The sequence below is a fragment of the Cydia amplana genome, chromosome 16, assembly GCF_948474715.1.
Source record: "Cydia amplana chromosome 16, ilCydAmpl1.1, whole genome shotgun sequence".
NCBI lineage: Eukaryota > Metazoa > Arthropoda > Insecta > Lepidoptera > Tortricidae > Cydia > Cydia amplana.
In genome coordinates, this window is record NC_086084.1 from 16,220,842 (window position 1) to 16,245,986 (window position 25,145).

General features: G+C 39.1%; 3 protein-coding genes across 4 annotated transcripts in view; 2 read left to right on the forward strand and 1 right to left on the reverse strand.

The window, feature by feature from the left end:
- LOC134655053 (protein prickle) overlaps positions 1–25,145 on the forward strand; it is a 407,966-nt gene that overhangs the window by 164,568 nt on the left and 218,253 nt on the right. The window lies entirely within an intron of this gene.
- LOC134655312 (glucose dehydrogenase [FAD, quinone]-like) lies at positions 1,730–13,201 on the forward strand. Its single transcript, XM_063510763.1, has 5 exons — positions 1,730–1,752; positions 4,993–5,152; positions 10,079–10,240; positions 11,417–11,564; positions 11,868–13,201. Exons 1-5 carry the CDS (start codon positions 1,730–1,732, stop codon positions 13,172–13,174), a joined length of 1,800 nt encoding a protein of 599 aa, XP_063366833.1. The 3' UTR covers positions 13,175–13,201.
- On the reverse strand, positions 13,047–18,804 carry LOC134655050 (glucose dehydrogenase [FAD, quinone]-like). 2 transcript variants are annotated; one of them, XM_063510508.1, is made up of 4 exons: positions 18,581–18,804; positions 17,536–17,689; positions 16,059–16,174; positions 13,047–14,624 (listed from the first exon to the last, which is right to left on the reverse strand). In XM_063510508.1, exons 1-4 carry the CDS (start codon positions 18,754–18,756, stop codon positions 13,196–13,198), a joined length of 1,875 nt encoding a protein of 624 aa, XP_063366578.1. In that variant the 5' UTR covers positions 18,757–18,804; the 3' UTR covers positions 13,047–13,195. The 2 variants fall into 2 exon arrangements, with proteins under 2 accessions (XP_063366578.1, XP_063366577.1); XM_063510507.1 differs by lacking the exons at positions 16,059–16,174; positions 17,536–17,689; positions 18,581–18,804 and adding an exon at positions 15,934–16,039.

The window sequence follows — 25,145 nt, forward strand, 5'->3', positions numbered from 1 at the left end:
TAGGCATATCGTGAAACGTGAAAATCTTCGACCCGTTCCCTGAGTCGACGGAGCCCCGCTACGCGGGGCTCCTATTTCTGGGCAGTTTGCCCTTCGGGCATCTAAAGTAACTTAACGAACCTATCCTACCTATATATTGGTTTAATGTCACTATCGTCAAAACATTACACAGGAACATTACGATCTGCCTGATTTTATGATCGGCCGCCGACATATTATATAAGAATCAGGTGTAGGGTAATCGTCCGTGATGAACACACAAACAAATGCCCTTACCAGGATTTGAACCCGGGACCTGCCGCTTCGCAGGCAGGGTCACTACCGACTAGGCTAGAATGCCGTTCGGAATAAGCTGTACATTTCCATCACTAATCACACTAGGAAGCGTTTACAATCGTTAAAGCGAAAGCGGTCAAGCGTGAACCGTGAACACTGCGCGTGTTCAGTCGACCGGTGATGTGGCCCCGTAGCCAACATGACAATCGTGTAGCGAACGAAACGCAACTGTCACTGTCCCACTAATATGGAATAGTGATAGAGCGACAAAGCGATTCGATGGCGAAGCGATAGCAATCGTCACCTGGTGGCCTAGCCAAGAGGATAATCGGTGAATTGAAACCGCTAATTCGAACAATGCTTCTTAGAGATCACTGCGGTACGATACCGGTCTGTCAGTGTCAAAAGTGACGTCTTTGGTTGAAGAAATATCTCTATTGACACTGACAGATCGTTATCGCACCGCAGTTATCTCTTAGAAGCATCGTTCGAATACGGTGCAGCTTTGGTATGTAGATAAGTAGGTAGGTACAGTACTAGATGAGCGTTCCTTTTATTTTTTGCCATTTTTATTTATATTGTGACCTTTTTTGCCACATTTGTGTTATTTCTAGTCAGGATCGCGAGCCCTTTTCATCCATATAGGAGATAAAAATTGTCCTAAAATTTCCATACATTTTTCAAACTTTCCTTTTTGTTACCGCCATACTTACAAATTTTTATTTGTATATAATAAAATATAAATTATATGGGGAAATGGTAACACAATAGGAAAAAACTCTGGGCATTTTTTTATTAGGTACATTAGGATCGAAAGAGCTCGTGATTATGAGTAGAAATTTTATACTTAACACAAAAGTGCCGAAAAAGGTCACAATACCTACATAAAAATGGCAAAAAATTCATGAAACGCTCAGATATGGACAATAGAGATAGTTTAAGACCCGAGGAAGGACATAGGATAGTTTTTATCAATTACCATCATCCCACTACACGCAAATGAAGCCACTGCCAGAAGCTAGTCTATATATAAAACTAGCGACCCGCCCCGGCTTTGCACGGGTTAACAAGTTATTCCGTTGCGTAGTTTTAAAGATCTAAGCATACATAGGGACAGACAGACAGCGGGAACCGACTTTGTTTTATACTACGAGTATAAGTACTAGTGATAGTGATATGTAATATTTAAGTACAAATCGACTAGGCCTTAACTATTGCTTAATTTTATTTATGCTTCAAACCGTCACGATAGTCATTAATACTATTTATTACTTAATTAAGGTTTATAAACCTTAATAAGCATTATTATTATTACCAAACTGAACCCCGATACAAACAAACTGACAAACACATCCTATTTCCAAACGCATCCTTTTCGCAACCCGCCGCCGGCAACGCATTACTTCCATTTGCGAGCAACGTTGGGTAATATACGCACTTGGATTTAGTGGACATGGAGATTTTATTTATATTAAGGTTAGTAATCTTCTATAATTAATTAATTATTGTTAAGAGGGCATCGTCCGTCCAGTAGCGCCCTCATTAGGGGAATAGGCTACATGAGTAATTTTCATTTATGGTATCAATCGATCGGGTTTGTTTTTAGGATCAAATGTCTATATGGGACCCATTGCATTAAAGCAATACAAAGGTCAGAAATTATAGTCAAAGTCTGACTGCCGCACTTCACTCGCGAAACGCCCTGAACAAAAGGACAAGTGAACGTGACGTCAAGGTCCCCGAGATCCCATCTTGTAGTATGGACTGTATGGACATAAAATTCAATATGTGTCATCATCCCTATTACGTTTTCTATTAAACCAATTGATTTTTGTATACATCAGTATACTAATATTGTTGTCCTACTTATTCTCCAATCTTTGATTTATGTGGTATTGTTTTAATATAACTTACTATTGACTTTATCACCACCTTTTGTAGAGCAAAAATACTTGCATACCAACTGAATTATATGTATATATATACCGGGTGTTTCGTGTAACACGGGCAAATAATTAAATCATAAATGTTGGTCTTGATAGGCTCTCAAACACCGTGCTTTTCCGGATGTATAGCCAAATAGCTCAATATACTTAGTCAAGAAGCGCTTCTGCCATAGACCAGGAATCCTCTAGCTAGACTGAGTTTAGAGCAATTATTTCATGAAACCAATGCTGCCAAAAATACGGGGGTGCGGGGGGACGAGGTGAGCGAATCCCGTGCCGTGATTGGTCCGTTCAAAAACACGGACCAACCACGGCACGGGATTGACTCGAAGATGGAGTAAAACTACCGTATAAGTGGCAGAGGGGGTAGCGTTACTATGCTTAGTCTAGAGGATGTCTTGTCTGTGGCTTCTGCACTCTCTCGATCCGGTTCTTGTGGACTTCGTAACAGGGTGACCAAACCTGAGGGCAGTATTCCAGGTTACTTCTGACAAGAGTCTTAAATAATAGAAGCTTTGTACGGGCTTGTTTAAAATGCTTGGTGTTCCTTGTCACAAAGCCCACCATTGCAGAAGCTTTTTTAATGATGTAATCAAAATGCGCATTGAAATTTAGCTGATCATCTATCATTATGCCTAAGTCACGCACAACTGTGACTTTCTGTAAGGTTAGTCCATTTATATTAAACTCTGGTACTGGGATTTTGTTTCGCGTGAACGTCATGTGGTACCATTTTTCGGAGTTAAGTGCCATTTTATTACTTTTGCACCACTCGGTTAATCTGTTAACATCGTCCTGTAACTTTGCACGGTCTACGTCATTATTAATAGGTCTTATAATCTTTAAATCATCAGCAAAGAGATAGGCTTTAGAATTCCTGAAACAGTTGACTATGTCATTAATAAAAATTAAAAAGAGCAGAGGGCCTAAATGCGATCCTTGAGGTACCTAGGTACGCCCTTTAGATTTTATCTTTTTCATACAAATTCAATATTTACATATATTTTCAATGTACGCTGACATCAGTGTGTTTGACGTTGCTTGTCAAGTTGTCACGCTTTAAACATACTTAGGTAACAAAATTCGCAATACATTGCGTCTTAGAATAAACTTTAAAGTGTAATAAAACACAAAACATGTTATTTTTAAATATTACTGAACAAATGTTGGTCAGTTTGAGGAGTACAGCCAATGAGCCAACAGTTTAATCTATTGCTCCTGCCACATGACATGATACACCCGGTAGGTATATAGATATAGACGGTAGAGTGTACAAAAACCTAACCTTGATCTATCGACCTTGTCTCTGGCGCAACCATTGTTTATCTCAAGAATGTTTAGAATATTTTCACAACTCCTAGATCTGATGAAATTAGATTTGTATTTTTTTTGAGTGTGGATTTGTAGAACTACGTATGTTTTATCCTTTTATTGGGAATGGAATACACACATTGGGTCGAATAGCGTAATTTACTCAGGCGAATAGTAATTATTATTAAACGAAGTATCGTTTAATAATAATCGAACGTCACTTACAGGTAAGTTCGTTTGATTTTCTATTTGTTTAGGTACCTATATAAATTGATTCTATAGGTATTGTACCTAACTGATAGGTATGAAATAATAATAAAATCTTCGTGCAATTAGAAGTCAGCGAATTTTTTTATTTGAGGAGAAAATAGCGACAATCTTATCGTTCTTAGGGTTCCGTCCGTACCTCAAAAGGAAAAAAAACGGAACCCCACATAGATGGCTTGCGTTTGGGAGCGGGTTTTTCTGCTACACGTTTTTGTCGATATGTAAAAACGAATGCGAGGAAGCATTTTGCCTGTTCAATGTCGAGAGGAAACTGTGTTTAGGAAACATCCTTCCAATCAGGAAATATTGATTCAAGTACGATATCTAATAGCGATTAGGATGGCACTCCCATACTTACTTTGTGTATTTTTAAAATACATAAAATATTCTCGTAGTTTTTATGGCAAACAAATGTAGTGGTGATACCGGAAACACCTACATATTGAAGAATCATGCCTATAACATGGTCATTATCACACTGTATCGTAGACAAGTGATCATCATATCCGTACTGATGAACAGCAATACATCTTGGTTTTACATCACAACACTTTTTGCAGTAGAAGTGCGTTGTGAGACTTGCATTTTTTTGCATGTAATGTGTTTGATGAGATAATATTTGACTCGCAACAGTCACGACGGATTGAATTCGCTTCATAGATATTTTAGTAAAATTGAGTTACTGCCGTATTCGAACTTCAAGATATTCACAAGAGACGACACGTACTAGATCCATCCTAGATACATTATAGTTTAAATTTCAATTAGTTCTCTTTTGCAGCGCAATTCGGGCAACCAATGTCACTTTTACGATAGATCGTGTTAGATATCTATTAGATGTGAATTAGATCTCTAAGTAATATCTTGTGGAAATCGTTCAAGAGTATCTATAAAATCGCGGAAATGTCAAATTTGACAGGTTAGATCTTAAACATATCGTTATCGTATTTTGGCGATGTCTAGAAGATATCTAATAGATGTCTATTACAAAATCCGAATCGGGCCGTTAGAGGTTTTATAATACGGTTGGATAACGTCAAAAATTGCTATAATAGTTATAAAATAATGCAACAACACGTCTATATGTAATAAAGACGTCAGACGCAAGTCAAGAATTCTTAACACACTTAGTCAAGGTACACCTTCAAAACTCCTTCTCTTTTCAACAAACTTCACTTCCCTCTTTCTCCAGCCTGATCTCGTCCTGCAGCTGTGACCTCTTCAGCAGAGCCACCAGGACCCGGGCAGATGAGCTGGACGTCAGGAACAGCGTGTTCGACTTCATCATCATCGGCGGAGGCACTGCTGGCTGTATCCTGGCTAACCGGCTGTCTGCTGTCCAGGAGTGGAAGGTCCGTATAGTACTTCCCTCTCCAACACACTTGTCTTCCCTCTCTCTCCAGCCTGATCTCCTCCTGCAGCTGTGACCTCTTCAGCAGAGCCACCAGGACCCGGGCAGATGAGCTGGACGTCAGGAACAGCGTGTTCGACTTCATCATCATCGGCGGAGGCACTGCTGGCTGTATCCTGGCTAACCGGCTGTCTGCTGTCCAGGAGTGGAAGGTCCGTATAGTACTTCCCTCTCCAACACACTTGTCTTCCCTCTCTCTCCAGCCTGATCTCCTCCTGCAGCTGTGACCTCTTCAGCAGAGCCACCAGGACCCGGGCAGATGAGCTGGACGTCAGGAACAGCGTGTTCGACTTCATCATCATCGGCGGAGGCACTGCTGGCTGTATCCTGGCTAACCGGCTGTCTGCTGTCCAGGAGTGGAAGGTCCGTATAGTACTTCCCTCTCCAACACACTTGTCTTCCCTCTCTCTCCAGTCTGATCTCGTCCTGCAGCTGCGATCTCTTCAGCAGAGCCACCAGGACCCGGGCAGACGAGCTGGACGTCAGGAACAGCGTGTTCGACTTCATCATCATCGGCGGAGGCACTGCTGGCTGTATCTTGGCTAACCGGCTGTCTGCTGTCCAAGAGTGGAAGGTCCGTATAGTACTTCCCTCTCCAACACACTTGTCTTCCCTCTCTCTCCAGCCTGATCTCCTCCTGCAGCTGTGACCTCTTCAGCAGAGCTACCAGGACCCGGGCAGATGAGCTGGACGTCAGGAACAGCGTGTTCGACTTCATCATCATCGGCGGAGGCACTGCTGGCTGTATCCTGGCTAACCGGCTGTCTGCTGTCCAGGAGTGGAAGGTCCATATCATAGTACTTTTTCAATTTGCATCTAAGATGCATGATGTTGGATAGTTATCTAGTCCCCTCCAAACTGTCCCAAGCAAATGGTGCAGGGTATGTACTTTACGAAAGCGACTGTCCAGATAGAAAAAAACAACGTTTATTATGTGGATTCCATGGCGAGTAGACAGAAATGACTGGGAGCACAAAGATGCACATTTGCATAACTAGCACATGCTTTCTGTTTTGACAAAAACGCAAGGTTAGCGCACAAAAGCAGGGATGTTGCGAACATCCGCATCCGCAACCGCGGAACTTCCGCATTATTTTCAACATCCGCATCTGCATCCGCATAAAATCGATGCGGAGCTTATGCGGATGCGGATGTCGAACAAGTCGGTACAGGAACGTCTTAGCGACGGCGTAAGTGCTAGGTAATTTCGTCATTACCTACAACGAAATCGTCTAGATCCAGAAAAGTCGGCCAAGTAGGTACTGTTTATTAAATATAATGCACCTATATTCTTGCTCAAATACTAACGTTTCGTTTTTTTAATAAAAAGATACTAAAAATGTAATATTTGACGTTTTCAAAGTACCTAATCTTGACATCCGCATCCGCATCCGCGGATGTGAGCCTTTAAATATCCGCATCCGCATCCGCGGATGTCAAAAAATCTGTATCCGCAACATCCCTGCACATATTGACACGTATGAGGAAGACTTCATACCTATTTAATATTATTTGGTATCCCAACATTGACAAATGCAAGTTTTAGTGGTCTTCCTAAAACCACAAATGAAGCCTGTAAAAACCTAATTCAAATAATAGTCAAATTAAGTTAATTATCGCTATATTCTACGAGGACCCGATTCCCTTCCTTTTAAAATGTAATATAAGTACCCCTCAACCTTCAGCATCGTCTTTTGTGTACTGCATTATACGAAAATTCTTCAAATCATTACCTATTTTCATTTCTCTTGAGCGTATTTCGAATTTAAGTCGTTCTCACCTCATCCCAGTAAAGTTATTAATGGCTCAATGAGTCATGTTCCTTAAAAAGGTCAATAATATGTCGTGAGCCATTAGTTCAAAGGTCAACAGCTTCTATATTACAAGCTTCGGTGCTACTTTCGTTTAGTATAAGTGTTTAGAACTAAATGACTGTACCACAGAATTAATAATAGTACTAGGTACAGAAGACTCACTCTCTAACAAAACGCGTCTGTTACGATCAACACAGATATGGCCGCTAGGTGGCGACAGCGCCACGCGCGGCTTATGGCTAGCCACCAAAATTGGTGTGGAACGGATGTACTTTTAGCTACCTGTAACAAAGCGACGAAATCGCGGAGTGAGCCACGCCTGGTAGTAGATAGATAATTAGATATCAGCGAAGGTTTGTCGGCGAGGGGGGGGGGGGGGAGACGCCGGTTTCCCGAACTTTTTTGATCCAATTGTCGAAATCATACCATGATAGTATTATTGGCATTATTGCTAACAGGCACGCTTTATTTAAAACGTTGACTTTATTAAAACGTAAGTAGACCAATTACGTAATTGGCCAATTTTAATTCCTGTGGGCGAAAACAGTGTTAAAAATTATTATCATGATTAAATTTAATTAAAATAATAGGTTAAAATTAAATATTTACGGCTAACAGGCCAATTCGAAGTTTAGTTATTGAATAATACCACCTAACTGACATTTCTTCCAAAAACCTCGCTTTTGACACTGATAGATCAGTATCATGTCGGAAACAAATCGAATAACTGAAACACGAATTGAACTCTAAGTCTACTTCATATTTCTAAGCCTGAAAGTATTTAGAATAGCAGAATTTGGCTGTTACTTTTATTTAATTTAGGTACAACTAATATTAAACTATCACAATGACATAGCTATACTATGTCGCAAACTGTTAACATTTTAATTGAGTGCTAATTGTAAAAGGCGAGATCGTAGGCGTGTTTTGGCTAATCAAAGATGGCGCCTATTAGTTGGCGGCGATATATATCTCAAAATAGCCGGTTCAGTTCAACCCTAGCAAGTAGATCCTATGAATGACATGACATGTGTCAATTTAAAATATAAACGACTTTGTAGGGTTGTCATATCATGATGATATAAATATATTTCATTTTAATGATTTTGTTTTACTTTTTAATCCAGCTTTACGATTATAATAACCCGAGTGTAGATCACTTAGATAATATTCCTTTCAGCTCAGGCTCTTAAAATGTTCCAACCTGTATATGCGGACGAAGGGAAACTTTAGTGACCTTAAATTTCTATTTTTCTATATCTAGACTGATTTATTAGAGTTTTGTGTAGGTACTAAATGGCCCGTTTAGGTATGTTAACTTACACGAAACAAAGATGGGAATAACAAACTAATAGTCCTATGACGCTTCAGTGTAGCTATGTATTTCAAAATAACTGAAGCTAACCTTTGCATAGGTTTGCCAACCTTGAATATAGCCAGGTGTTGTGACGTCACCACTTATCAGAGTTCCTTGTATTAATAGACGTTGCCGTATGCTGTAAGCAATGCAACGGTGAAATCTTGCAACGTAGCTTACAGGGGTCGTTCTCAAATTATATCAATATACAAATCTGAAGAATGACCCACAGAGCGTTCTTCAATATATTTCCAAACTAAATTTTCGGGTTTATAATCTGTTTCATATGAACCTTGAAAGAAAATGAATAAAAAAACTACGTTGCTCAGTCGTTCGACCAAGGACATAATTATGTACCATCAGCCGCAAAAGTGCATGGCAAATTTATCAATGAATTCATTCATAATTTCTCCATGCAAACTCGCAGCTCACCTTCTGAAAAAAACCCACACGTACTAGTAGGGTAGGGTACGGTATTGTAGGCAATACCTACATACGAGCGAGGCGCATGGTTGCATGACAACTAGGTAACTGGCATCATTTAGATATATAGTTTTGATGTCAAGTGTACATTCGAATTGGCCTCAAAGTCGGTGCAGAGTTAGTTTAGACGGACTTTATTGACATTAAGTATTATGATTTCAAGTATAGGTATCATTTTATTTTATTGAAGAATGTCGCATTTATGTGATGTGACTTCACACTTGACTCCAATTAACTCCAATTCGGGTTCATTAGACCTGCTAAATCCTAGTACTTACTTACTAGTACTTGGATAAAATACGCGTTACAGAATTAAAATCCTGCGTGTATAAAAAATAAATAACTATTATCAGTTATCAGTCGGACTGCAATTTAGGTATATTTATGTTTATCGGGAAGTTTTTTTAAAAGTTTTGTCAGTTTGTCTGTCTTTAGCTAATTTGGCTTATAGTTTGAAATAATACAACGCTTGGAAATATAATTATACCAGGTGAACCCCATTAAAAGTTGTTAAACGGAAGTTTTATCATTGGAGGAGTACCTAATATATTTTAATGATTTGCTCGTGTTACAGGGCCCACCAGGTACACCTACTTACCTATTGTACAATATATACCTAAATTAGATCATTGATCTTTTATCAGCACTCGATCATGTGACGCACCACTTCAGCTTATTGCAATTTGATATCCTTTCATGGCAATTGACTTTGCTTTCCAGGGTTTACACGCATCATCATTTTGCAAACAAATGTATATATGGGTAGGGGTTATATATTTACCAATCTATGTTTGTAAGCATATTAAGCATGTTCAGACCTTCTTAACATTTGTTCTACATATAAAAGACTCAATGAAATGTCAAGTCAAATCTTTAAGAGGTACGTGTGGAGTGGTCATTTGTCAATCTCAATAAAAACGTACTTTACTCTTTCCTCCGTTGGGTTTTAACCCAAGACCAAATTAATATAACCAATATGTGTGGGAATGTTTTGCTTTATTATATTCGTTTTTTTAAACGCGAAAGAGCTGTACTCTTCACACATTGCCTAAAATAGCTTTATTAAAATCTGCTAAATCTGCCGGCTACCATAAGTTGCGTTCTCGCATGCACATGCATCTTACTTCAAGTATGGACTCGCGCGGTCAGATATCAATTAACGCAATAAACAAAACAGACTAATTTAACCGCCTAAACATCACTTTACTTAAAGGTCCTACTTCTTGAAGCGGGCGACGAGGAGAACATAGATTATGACATCCCGGGTGTCCCGACCAGGGACTACCGTCCCATCCTGTGGAACTACCGGACGGAGCGGAACAACTTCTCGTGCCTGTCCCGGCCCGGGGGAAGCTGCGAAGTCAGGACCGGGAAGGTTGGTTAAGACTATTAGAGAACATAGACTATGTCATCCCGGGTGTCCCGATCGGGGACTACCGTCCCATCCTGTGGAACTACCGGACGGAGCGGAACAACTTCTCGTGCCTGTCCCGACCCGGGGGAAGCTGCGAAGTTAGGACGGGGAAGGTTGGTTAAGACTATTAGAGAACATAGACTATGACATCCCGGGTGTCCCGACCGGGGGGCGGGGACCACCGTCCCATCCTATGGAACTACCAGATGGAGCGGAACAACTTTTGTCTGTCCCGCCCCTGGGGAAGCTGCGAAGTTAGGACGGGGAAGGTTGGTTAAGACTATTAGAGAACATAGACTACGACATCCCGGGTGTCCCGACCGGGGACTACCGTCCCATCCTATGGAACTATCGGACGGAGCGGAACAACTTCTCCTGTCTGTCCCGGCCTGGGGGAAGCTGCGAAGTTAGGACGGGGCAGGTTGGTTAAGACTATTAGAGAACATAGACTATGACATCCCGCGTGTCCCGACCGGGGACTACCGTCCCATCCTGTGGAACTACCGGACGGAGCGGAACAACTCCTCCTGCCTGTCCCGACCCGAGGGAAGCTGCGAAGTTAGGACGGGGAAGGTTGGTTTACTCAAACTATAAGACCTCACTTTGCTCGGTTGATAAGGCCCCTATAAAAATGAGTTATTGAAAAAGCTGTCAGCTCTTAGGCTAAACCAGTAGGGAAGGTTTGCAAGTTTCATGATTGTTAGACAATATTTTGAGTATTCTTTGAAATAAACATATTCATGAGATTTAACAGGAACGTAGTATTTTTTTTGGTCGCTATTCTTTTCATTTAAATCTTAATCCATATTGTACATATTACGATGAATACTAATAAGGTAATTTTTCCTCATTTCTGACTAATTATTACGGAATAATCATAAATACCTAGGCCTACAGGGAAACAGCACATACCTAAAGCACATTATTATGATAGCTATAGGAAAAATTAAAAAAAAAAAACTATTTTTTACGGAAAATGCAGCATGCATTCCCTGTATTTTAATGCGAATAATTTATCTTTACTAAATGGTATAATAATAATATGCGCTCTTTTAACGCCTCATAGATGCTTTATGATATGTCGATAAAATATTTGATTCCCTAGGTTATACAATTATAATCTGTCATTTTCCTAAGGTCCTGGGAGGGTCGTCTGTCACCAACGACATGAAATACACCAGAGGTCACAAAGTGGACTACGATGCTTGGCATAAGGACACTATAGGCGCCGTGGACTGGAAGTTCGGGAATCTGATGGAATACTTTAAGGCTTCGGAAGATAATGGTTAGTTCATAAGATTCCCATAAGGTCTTTGGATTGGCTGCCGGGCTACTACTCGTCTTCTATGTTAATAAAATAGGATCACGGAGGGGTAGTTTATCTCGCCGCGAAATACTGTCGCGCCAATCATGTGCTAGCCCGGCAGTAGGCCTAGCACATGATTGGCGCACAGCGACAGATTACCCGTCTTCTATGTTAATAAAAGAGGTCACTGCCATTGTCACTGCCAAGTCTATGCAAACTTATCATGGTCGTAGGTATTCTAATTTTACACAAATGAGATTCTTTCTTGTATCTAAATTCCAGGTGATTACGACGTATTGATGAACTCTTTCTACCACTCCCGCGGAGGGGAGATGCGTCTGCAAAGGTTCAAGTACGTCGACAAATACATCGAGACCTTCGCCACGGCCTTCGCCGAAATGGGCCTTAGGACCATGGACATAAACACCAACGCTGCTGAAGCCATCGTCCTCAATCAGTTCGCCGTCTCCAACAACACTAGGCTCAGCACCAACACAGCCTTCCTCAAAACTGTCAGGCATAGAAAGAATCTCATAGTTATGACCGGAGCCACGGCTACTAGAATAGTCGTTGATAAACAAGAGAAAACTATAGAAGGAATATACTATGAAGTGGAAAAGGGAAAGGAAAGACCGGCATACGCTAAGAGAGAAATCATTTTAACCGCTGGAGCGATCAATAATGTAAAGCTTCTACATCTGTCTGGAATTGGACCCAAAGCTGAAATGAAGAGGCTGAATGTCAGTTTAGTAGTGAATTTGCCTGTTGGTTTGAATTATAGAGATCAGGTGACGACTGGGGGACTATCTTTTGCTTTAACCGATGTCGCACCAGTCAGTGACAATGACATTATTAATGATTTCAAGAAATGGTTCGCTAGTAGAAGCGGTACTTTAGCTTCCAGAGGAATAAATCAGCTATCAGCGTTTATACAGTTATATGAAAATGAAAATGCGCCAGATGTAGAATTAAGTTTAGAAGGAAATTTTATAAGAAGCGATAAATTCCTGCTAAACAATGTCAGCGTACACGCAGCAGAAGAAACACAATTGCCACTGGCTTATTATAATCTAGTTAATGTTTATCCCATTTTACTTAAGCCAAAGAGTAAAGGAAAGGTTACGCTTAATAAAAGGAACCCTAAATACGGTCGGCCGATAATACAAGCTAACTTATTAAAAGAGACCGAAGATTTAGATACATTAATAGATAGCGTAGATATAGCTTTACAAATACTTGATACTAAAGAAATGAAAAAGAATGAGGTTAAATTTGCGCCATTAGATTTGTTCCCATGCGATCGATTAAAGAATAGAGAACAGTGGAATTGTATCGCGAGACATTACACCAAAGCTATAGGTAACCCCATAGGAACTTGCATAATGGGTGAAAATAGCACAACTTCTGTAGTTGATTTTCAATTGAGAGTACACGGCATAGAAGGCCTCAGAATTGTAGATGCCTCTGTCATGCCAACACACGTTCGTGGTAGTTTATTTGCACCGACAATGATGATCGCAGAAAAGGCTTCGAAGATGCTACTCAAAGACTGGAAAGAAAACAAAGGTCAATCATTTAACAAGCGATAGGTTAGAAATAAAACAATTAAATCAATACCAATCTGTTTTAATTAAATCACTTGCTTTTTCCGCAATCATAATAACAGGAGCTGCAGTGGAACCTCTTGTTATTTTTGGAATCACAGATGCGTCGACCACTCGCAGGTTACTTATGCCATAAACCTTTAATTTTTGATCGACCACTGCCGTTTGATCGGCCGCTGTGCCCATTTTACACGTGCCGACATAATTATGTAAAGGACTCGAGAAATGCCGAATGATACATAACCAAAATTCATCAGACACCTTCTCATAATCTTGGCATTCGTTGTTCAATATGGGCCGTGGGTCAAACTCTAGCTCTGCCGTTCTGAATACTTCAGTGTCAAAAAGCTTTACTACCTCTTGTATTCCGTACAGCAATTTTCTCTCATCTGTAGGATTTTTTAAAAAGTTCGGGTATATCAGTGGATTCCCATACACTGGATTACTAGAATTTAGAATTACCTGACCACGGCTTTTGGGCGTTAACAGAGAAACGCACATATCGATATGAGTATAGTACATATTGGAGTTATGTCCTCGGAATCTTACTTCGATATCTGCAGTATTAAGTATATCCGATACATTTGTCTCTAAAAATGCCACCACTTGAAAATTTGCTGACAAAGGGCCGGTACTTTTCTTGTAATACGTTGATATGTCTTTTAATTTATCTGGAAACTTTTTAGTCGTTGCCGTCTTCCCCAACTTTATAACAGGTAGACATACTGATAAATGATCATGAAAATTAGAACCTACAGCTAAATCGTTATAAACATTTATCGATAAAAATTCTAAGTACTCTTTAGGGCCTACTCCAGAAGCCATTAACAATTTCGGGGAATTTATGGCCCCGGCGCTTAATATAACTTCTTTAGTGACGCTTACTTTAACTTTTGTACCATTTACAATGTAATCCACTCCCGTAGCTTTAATATTTTCGCTCCCATCAGCAAAATTGACTTTAGTTACAAGCGCCTCCGTAACTATATCTAAATTCGTTCTCTGACTTCTGATAGCTTCAATGAAAGCTGTGTACGCGCTGACTCTTTCTCCGAAATACGACATGGTTTGTATTCTCATGAAGCCTAACTGCTCTTTTCCATTGATATCAGTATAATTATAACCTAGTTCATTAAGCGCGCTTAACAAAACATCGACATTATAATCAGCATATGGGTATCTTCCGACATCTAGAGGTCCTTGAGTGGAATGGAAGAGTTTATTCTTAGAGATGTCTTTGTCATAATTTCCCTCGGAGTATCTGAAGTAGGGGAGGACGTGAGAGAAGTCCCAGCCGTGGTTGCCGATGACAGCCCACTCGTCGTAGTCGGCGGGGCTGCCGCGCATGTAGGCCATGTCGTTGATGGTGGACGTACCGCCCAGCACGCGGCCTTGGACGATCTCGCAGCCTTTGCCGCCGCGGTTGCGGCAGAACCTGGGAAAGGAGGCGTAATATATTCTAAAAGAAGCCGATTCTGTTTGGCTATGATTCTGATGATGTCGTAATTATCGTCCGTGTCGATCACATATATGATTTAGTTAGTAGAAAAACTTATCTTTAGCTTATCTTTAATAGTTTAGGTATAATAAGAATAAACATAAAAAATATTTAGGTAATTAAAAAAATGTCCTACTCTTTTGTGCCTAGTATGAAAACGAAAGCATAAAGTTCCTATAATGAATAGGAGAGGTGCACTGCAGCTACAAAACTTATATTTTTTGCAGCTTATAAAATCGCATTAGTGACAGGAACATAGCTTACAAAGGGACTCGTTTGAAATTTAAACCATTTAATTTTAAATCCTATTTGCATATCGATGCATACAATATTTTTCCATTAAATACGTTACGTATGTTATGGACCTAGAGTCTGTGTGGAAAGAGGAGAGTAGTGAGTAGGGTGATGGCCCGTACATTCTACGACTCTTCTCTTTCCGCACATACTCTACCTACATATATCGTATATATCGTCACATGTATTACCTATATGCCAAAAGTTAATCAATTATTATCAACAGGTACAAAACGATATTGTTATAAAGATTGTGCAGACCACCTATCATGGTCGCATTTTTATCACCTGTCATGCCATGCGTCACTTTCGCACTTACATATTTGTTAGAACGTGACAGCCATGGTGACAAATGATAAAGAGCCGGCCATCTTAGCCCTACATATAAGTAAATTCAAAACAACTGCTTGCGTGTGGGCGTTATAAAATGGACGCGATGTTACATCGCGATAGGAATTAAATAGCCATTAACTAGTTACATTACGAACGCCGTACACGATATTTATGTTTGCAACAATTAACAGTCTTTTGAAGGGTTGGTTTGTCAAAAAAGACTCGTATGTCCTACTCGTAGGGGGGTCTTTTTAACGTTACCGATGTAGAATATTTGGTTTAGTTTTGTAGGCACACATATATCTTTAACTTTAAATTAAGTTCGTTTAAGCTGTGCGGTTTAACACATTAACTGCCAGCGACTCGCTAGGGGAGTTCATTGTTCGTAGGCGCTTTTCGCTACATACGGGTTTTCCCGTGTTATCGGCTACGCTCGTAGCGCGTAGCTCGCGCTGGCACTGAATGTGTTAAGAGGAATTTCCTCCCGCGGACGCTCCTTGGAATGAGCTCCCTTCCGAGGTTTTCCCGAGGGTCTGCAGTATGGGGTTCTTCAAAAAAAGAGAATCAGCACCTTCTTGGACTCTTCTGGGCCCACTTGTAAAAGTAGAAGGTAACTTACCCCTTCTTAGGCCTCATGCTGTAATTCCAGTCCAAGTTTGAGCCGCGGAACTCGCTAGTCAGGCCTGGGATCAGCGCCATCTTGGGCTCTTCTGGGCCCACTTGTAAAAGTAGAAGGTAACTTACCCCTTCTTAGGCCTCATGCTGTAATTCCAGTCCAAGTTTGAGCCGCGGAACTCGCTAGTCAGGCCGGGGATCAGCGCCATCTTGGGCTCTTCTGGGCCCGCTTCAAGAAGTAACACCTTCAATGAAAAATTTTGAGACTGTTTTAAAATAATATATGTTGGATGAGATTTTGCAATACCGTAAAACGTTTAAAAAGAACGAATATCTTCGTTAAAGTGTGACTATTATTTAAATGATTTCATTCTATAGCAAAATATGTTTATTATAAATAAAAGAATAAACTTAGAGAAAAACAAAAATCTTGATATGTATTCTTAATTTCGTATTGAACTTGTGGGTCATATAGTTGCAACTTGGGTGGTTGTACGGTACCTAATTCCTAAAAGGTACGAGTATAAATAAAGCGTTACACGGTGCCTCTTAAAGATAACACCTAAGAACTAGGTAAATTGTGGATACCTTCGTTCTTATTCATATCCGTACCAACCACATTGAATATTTGAACGTTTAGTGTGAAAAATACTTCAAGAAACCTAATAACTAATTAAGGCAAAAAGGTAATTCTCTTACAATATGTCTTCGGTTGCGTCTAATTGCCACGACTCGTTTAATACATTTTGTATGGGTCGCGACAACATATTTCTTGAGATTGACCCAAATAAGGTGGCCGCGGAAATCTAGAAATTTAGGGCGTTAGCCGCATGAGCTGAAAACAAAGGCATACTAACTCCTATAAGAGGTTATTTCTACTTAAGACGAACTAATTCTCGCATGCGTCGCCACTTAACAGGACAACGTTAAGTGGCGATAATCTCAAGCGCTCGCTAAGGCTGCCTCGGCTGATTATCGACTGCATATGGAAGGTCACAGAACCTTTATAAAAATAGATTTTTCTGCCTTGAGTAAGTAATCTTTTTTCAAAAATTGATGAGAAAGTTGCAAGTCAAGTCACAAGAGTGGTAAAGTAACTAGATCCATCCATCCACAAAATCCATCTGATGTAAGTAAGCTCCAAACGGATATTGATAATGATAGCGTATATCGATGGGGTGCTAGCTAGCTTACACCTTAACTCAAGTAAATGTGCAGTAATGTAATGACATATTCAAGAACATCAGACCACTGCTAGATCCTACATACCTATTAAACGGCGAAATACTACAAAATGTAAACTCTATTCGTGATCTGGGTACATGCTTTGACACTGAAATAACTTTTAATAATTTGCCCTCACACCTTGAACCCCCTTACCTTCCATTTTTTTGTCTCCGAGAGCCTGCTAGCCAAGATGCAGCCTGCCGTTTTCCGCCCACTACTGCGAAGTCGTTTTCTGTGCTGTAAGGTTCCTGAACCCACTTACCTTCCATTTTTTATTCTCCGAGAGCCTGCTAGCCAGGACGCAGCCTGCCGTCCCCCCGCCCACTACCACGAAGTCGTATTCTGTGCTGTAAGGTTCCTGGTACCTTGAACCCCTTACCTTCCATTTTTTATTCTCCGAGAGCCTGCTAGCCAGGACGCAGCCTGCCGTCCCCCCGCCCACTACTACGAAGTCGTATTCTGTGCTGTAAGGTTCCTCGTATCTTGACTGCGGGTACTTCTCTTGTGCTTTTTCTTTTCGAGTCAGGTTAGCTCTGAAACCAGTGAACACTTTCATTAGTGTTTTCTTAATATAAATATTAACAGAATTTACAAAATCTTTCATTTTCTAATTGACAACATGGCAGTCGCTTTCGTAAAAACTAGTGCCTACAAAAATTATTGGGATTAGTTGCCAAGCGGATAGTTGCTTCCATGAGCCGTGGCAAAATGCTGGGACGGGACAACGCGAGTGGCAAAATGCGAGGGACGCGCGTTCAGTTGGCAGACCGATGGGCTGAACTGAAGTCCCTATTAAAAGTTCCAGTTCAAAAAGCTTGAAATATCATCATAAACGTCAATGTTTAACCCTTCGTGTGTGAGACGCCATTTTGCTATAAAATGTGAAACGGACTTTAGTACTAAGAAAGTACAGTCAGCAGCAGAAATTGCTAAGCGAAAGAGGTGTTCGAAACTACCTTGACACGCTCTAATTCTCTTAAAAATAAAGTCGCGTCAAGATCATTTTGAACACCTGGCCCGCTTAGCAACTACTGCTGCTGACTGTACAGGTCAGACATGCAAAAGAACGAATGCCAAGTTTTGCGGGCGATACCTATTTAGGTAAGTACATGTTTAGTGCTGTAATTTTACAGCACTAAACATGTTTTTAGAATTCGGAATGCAAGTATTTATAATGATATTTTTCCAAAGTTTTGGGCTGATATACCGCGTAGGTAATTAGGTACCAGGAAAATGAGAAATTGTCAGGATATCAAATTAGACGAGAGCATATTGCCGTCATAGACCCGACACAGGTTTTTACTTTCGTCCTATGGCATATTTTCTTTTATATAAGACTAATAAAAAAGAATTGTTAAAGAAGAATTACTTTAGGAGCACACTCTATAAATTTAATTACGAAGTAGGATAACAAAATTACTTACCTGTTTTTTCCAAAGTAATCAGGTTTCGGGCCTATATACCCATACAACGTATGCACCAGCGAAATGAGAAGTATCGCAGTAGGTGCACATTCTATCCTGCCATCACATACTCTACACAAATCATTCGTTAAATTCGAGCCCATTGCATCTTTTCTTCGCTTTTTCCTCTTCTGCATTTGACTAGGCCTGCGTGTATTTCGAATCGTCTTTATTTATAAACCTCATATATAATTTTCCTTGTCATGTGATTTAATTTCCCTGGCTTCTATCAGCGCCTCATAGTTACACTGAATGAAACTGAATCCCGATTTCTTTATTAACTACAAACCGTACGTTGCACGTACTTATTCGATACCTTATTTAGAATATTTGCACGTTATTGTATTTAGTTTCTCTTTTAATTAAGTATTTTTTATATAATTTCATTCGTTACGTAAAATACAATATAATGTTATTGGTTTATCTAAGTTTTTTTTAAAACGTTCTTAAATTAAGTACTTAATTGTATGCGTTCCAATCTGAAATTATATCTCAAATCTCAACGTCCGTGCTTAATTTTTGAACTGTCACATGAAATGTAATTATTAATTATGTTACAGAAAATTTGCGTGGGGTCCCGTATTTATATAGTCACTTAAATTTTTTTAGATCTCAATTTAAATCGCAAAAAGAGCGTCTGGTACGTGCATGTTTTTTCCGCAAATGGCTCCGACAGCTGAAAACGGAATGCCTTAACTGTAAACAACGCCATTGTATGTCTGTTTACAACTTCCACAATGTTCTTTCATAATAATAACAAACTATGTGTTAATTTGTTTTGTCGAGCTTTGTCAACATAATGGCGAAACCTATTTAAAGAACTCTACCATGTTTTACGAGTCTGAAAGAATTTGATGACAGTTAACTTTACGCCATTAATAGTACATTACATACCTAGGGAGGTGAATTCGTAAATGCTTGAGATCGCAGGTGTTTGTGGCCCCACCGAAGGTGAGGGCCATAAAATATAGGTATGCGATCTGGGGCTTTACGAATTACCGCCCGTGGTTTGTCTAAAGTTTTACGTCTTGCCTTGGCCAGGAAGTGAGATTATCTTCTCGCGTAGCGGGGAGAAAATCCCACTTACGGGCCTAGGGTAACGTAAAGATAATTGTCTGTCATTTTTACTAATGTCAAATGAATATAGTCAGTAGCTAAGCTAAGCGGTCTAGGTGTTCAAAATGACATACACCGCACTTGTTGTCTTAACAATAAGGTACTAAATTGACATCTTGACCTCTCTAAATAACTCCTGTTGTTTGTGTAAGTTAGTATAGGTGGCATTAACTTATGAATTTTAAATAATAGGAAATGAGTCAGTATAATTATTTCCTCAATATCAGAATTTCAGCATATTTTTTTAAATAACTAAAAAATCTTATTGTTTTTCAACTGGCTGTACTTTTAATTTATCGAGATACCAGGTAAAAACGAATACACACATGATTATTACTATTACTAATAATCATGTGCATAATGACGTCACGCTGCATAGAGTATGATTGAAATTATTATTTTGTCATAATTAATCATTTTGACAACCTCTGCAGGTAACCGATATCGATACTTGAAATAATCAGTACGATGTCTACTTGACTTTTATCTTATTGTCACTCAACTAAATAACTGCAGCTGTCAGATTAAAATAACACGTATTTTACTTAAAATTTGATATATTTGTTAGGTATTGTTGGAAAAATGTAAATAGGCACAATGTCATTACACGAGTTTTGCAACAGATATCCGTTTTAAATTGTAAATTACGAAAACTATTGAAGTAATTTGTACATGATTAAAATGATTGACGACTAATGATTAATAATTACAATAAAACTATTTGGGATTATCCTATATGCAGCGTGACGTCAAATTGATGTCAACGGCATGAAAAGTACGGGCCCTGAATTTATTACATATCTTATTTAAGTTTACATTTTCAACAATTGCTATTTGGCTAAATGTTTTTATTCCATTAGTTGATATAATTGGCGCGCCTGCCGCAAAGGTAGCATACGTAAGCAACAATAGCCCAGCGACCTTTTCAGGCGCCCCGAGCGTGTTGCGAGAAATAAAACATGTATCGGACACACCCACGCTTATTGACTCCTAATGACAGTAATGACGTAGGTACACTCTTACGTGGAATAGTTTTATTAATAGCTTCGCAAAGAAATGTCTGGTCTATCTGCATAACGCAAATTTTTTGCAGCAGATTATACTTAATACCTACTTACTTTAAAATTAAATATGTACTGAAAACGGGACATTTAGTTTTGTTTTATTTTGCCAAGGAAATATTATTATGCATGTTCTAGTAACTAAATAGCTTTCCATTAAACGGCGATAGCTAAATGCACAGTCTGCACAGATTACGGCCACTTTAGAAGATACGAGGGGTATTCAAAATATTCTCGGTATGAGAATGAAAACAAACAAGTACGAAAAGTTTGATATTTTTATTTTTCAATATACTCCCCCCCTATGTTCATACACTTAAAAGATCGATCAATTATTTTTTTTAATCCCTCGTAAAAATATTTTTTATCTTTCGTGTAAAAATGCTCCTCCACTGCCGCCTTCAATGCTTCATCGTCAGAAAATTTATTTCCACGCAGATCCTTTTTAAGATTGGGGAGCAAAAAGAAGTCGCTGGGGGCTAAGTCCGGACTATACGGTGGGTGAGTAACAGTTTTAAACCCACGTTCAACAATAGCTGCCTTGGCAATATGAGCAGTATGGACGGGGGCGTTGTCATGCAGAAGCAGAATACCTTTGGTTAACTTTCCTCGCCTCTTTTCTTTAATTACATCCTTTAATTGACGTAGAATGTTAGCGTAGTACTGTCCTGTGATATTTACACCTTTTTCTTTATAATCGATTAGTAATACTCCTTCACAATCCCAAAATATCGTGGCCATGACCTTGCCAGCTGAAGGGATGACCTTCAACTTCTTGGGATGAGCTGAACCCTTAATGTGCCACTGCATGGACTCTTGTTTACTCTCTGGGTCATAATGATGAACCCAGGTTTCATCTCCAGTAACTATTCTTTGCAGCACCTCATCAGGATTTTCACCGCACAGGTCAATAAAATCGGAACAACAAGCTACACGCATGTCTTTTTGAAGCCGAGTCAGCATTCGCGGAACCCATCTTGCACTTACTTTTGACATATTAAGATGGTCATGTATAATATCATGTACGGTACCAATAGAGAGATTGGTTACTTGTGCTATAGATTTTACCTTCACTCGACCATCTTCCAATATAAGTTTTTCCACTTTATCAATATTTTCTTGTGAAGTAGCTACTACAGACCGGCCAGGTCTAGGGTCATCTTCAATACTCTCCCTTCCGCGTTTAAACTCGCTTGACCACTTTTGAATGGTAGATAAAGAAGGAACAGACTCACGGTAAACACAATCCATTTCCTCTTTTATGGTTTTTTGATTTTTACCCTGTTTTGTCAAGAATTTTATCACGCATCGATGTTCTAATTTAGTTAACATTGTCAATTCGCACAGGATGTTCATGTTTGTTCAGCAATTGCAGAAAAACAAAAGACTATCTCGGTTCGAATTATACTTTTTTTTAATGTCAATGAATAAACCTTAGCGGCCAGTAACGAAAGAAATTTTAGAAGAGGTCGTAAGATATCAATACCGAGAATATTTTGAACGCCCCTCGTAGTTCGTTTTTTTTAGCATTAGAAAAATGGAAAACAATATTGAAGTGTCTTTTTATTGAAAAACACTTTTGAAAAATAAGTTACGGCAAATATTATGTAACAATTATGAATTATGAATTTACGTTGTTTTGCTTTCCTAAGCAATAGAACTTACTGATTTTTAAAAAGCGTTTTTCAATTAAAAGACACCTAATGCTAAAAAAACAAACTATAGCAATAATCGTGCGTACAACTTTAAAATTGCATAGTTTAATCTATTGAAACATCCGAATGATAATAAGACACATCTAAAAAAAACCTGATTAAAAATTTAAACGTAAATTAAACTCTAATGGTAACTGAATGTACGTTCGTTTCTTGAAACTAAAACATTTCATGTTCCACTCTAGAATTGTAAAGTGTTCGACTAGTTATAAATGTACACAGTTTAGCCGAACAAAGTGGGGCAAGCACTCGAGAGCGTGTGGAGGGACATACATAATTACACAGGCCAGTCTTACGTGGCTAAAGAAAGTACCTAGGTACTTGTGCACCTGGGGGCCAAGATGACCAATCGTTGATAGGAAATGCTAAAAAGTTGAGGACCCACGCGAAATCGCCTTTTCATACAAACGTAGTCCTCATTTTCCTCTCTGGATATTAACATTATTGAAAATATTTTGAAACAATTTGCTGTTTATCAACCACAGCTCTGTTCCTACGTTTCATTTTATTCGATATTTTAATTACTTACCTATTATAAGACTTAGGATTATTTAAAAATTTGCATGAAATTTGTTTTTCGCTCCTAATTTTTACAATAATCAAAGTATCGAAAAAATTCAAGCGTAGGGGCATAGGGTTAATACTTCAAATTATGCAAAAAAAAACATTATGTGAATATCCAGGGAGGAAAATAAGGACCACGTTTGTATGGAGAAGCGGCCGTCCCCTTTACTCTGAAATAAGGACCACGTTTGTATGGAGAAGCGGCCGTCCCCTTTACTCTGAAATAAGGACCACGTTTGTATGGAGAAGCGGTCGTCCCCTTTACTCTGAAATAAGGACCACGTTTGTATGGAGAAGCGGCCGTCCCCTTTACTCTGAAATAAGGACCACGTTTGTATGGAGAAGCGGTCGTCCCCTTTACTCTGAAATAAGGACCACGTTTGTATGGAGAAGCGGCCGTCCCCTTTACTCTGAAATAATGGATAGTCACGTGACTTTTCGTAGCCTCTGTCATCCCGATACGTTTTTAGGGTTCCGTACCCAAAGGGTAAAAACGGGACCCTATTACTAAGACTCCGCTGTCCGTCCGTCCGTCCGTCTGTCACCAGGCTGTATCTCACGAACCGTGATAGCTAGACAGTTGAAATTTTCACAGATGATGTATTTATGTTGCCGCTATAACAAAAAATACTAAAAACAGAATAAAATAAAGATTTATGTGGGGCTCCCATACAACAAACGTGATTTTACGAAGTTAAGCAACGTCGGGAGGGGTCAGTACTTGGATGGGTGACCGTTTTTTTGCTTGTTTTTTTTGCTTGTTTTGCTCTATTTTTTGTTGATGGTGCTGAAATGAAAAAACCCTCCGTGCGCGAGTCCGAATCGCACTTGGCCGGTTTTTTCTTTTCGTTTGACGATGTATGAATGTCGTCTTGACTAGGCCCCCTTAGAACCTACCGTATCTTTAGAAAATCAATCAAAATTGCTGACTTTTTTTATTTTTTACCGGTGGCAAACGAGCATACAGCCCGCCTCTAAAAACCACAAAGTACCAAACCAGGTGACAGTGTCAGTTGTATGTTCACAAGGCAATCGATCCACACAGCTGGCATACTGAAGACATTTCCCAACATATTATTATACATATACACCTACTAATAATCCATTGATACTAATATCATACTAAAATGCGAAAGTACCTGTCTATCTGTTAACGCTATAGGTAGTCGATATTTTCATTAATTAAGCTACTTACAACTAGCAACAATAGAAAATTCGACAACACATTATTAGCAGTCCCATACTATTAAGTAGATTAAAAAAGTCAATTTATTATCTACACACATTTCAACCGTGTTTCATATGGACCTTATTCACCTGGAATAAGATATATTTTGCGTCGACAGGTGAATTATATTCTTGCTAAGGATTAAACTTTATTAATATTGCTTTAGGGAGCGCCGTAGCAGTTTCGGTTAATATCATAAGGTATGTAAATGTATATATGTCACTACGGTATCATAATATTGGCCCAAACCATGAATTTGTAATATTATGTATCTTGAACGTCTACTTTTGTTGACGGAAGTATTATTTTCTATAGCGCCTGTAATAACATTTTGCGTAAGCGCGGAAGAGAGGATTGCTATAAGATTTAAGGCAGGCATCAATATTTATGATGTCTGTGTACTGTGGTCCTTGGTACTGTCATGTACTGTATAATTTTACCTAATTATTGCCGTGAAAACCTATTTAAAAGAAAAACAAGCAAGGTAATATGTATATCAAGTCTTCCAATTATATTGGGTGATTACATAGAGCTCCAAATATAGTCGATAATTGTACAAATGAAATCTAAAATCATCATAATGATTTTTTCCACATTATCTCGGTTCGACTCACAAATGAGTCTAACTCTCTAACTACTAACTAAAATTCATTGAATGCATTTATATTGTAATTATAAAAATACCTACATATTATAGAATGGTATTCTCAGAGCAAAACCTGACATGAAACAATACTTTAAGTGCGTTTCCTCTTTGAAGAAATAATGATGAAAAGGTTTAAAATCCCATTCGACATTTGAAATTTAATATTACGATGAAAATGAAGCAATTTACTTCCAAA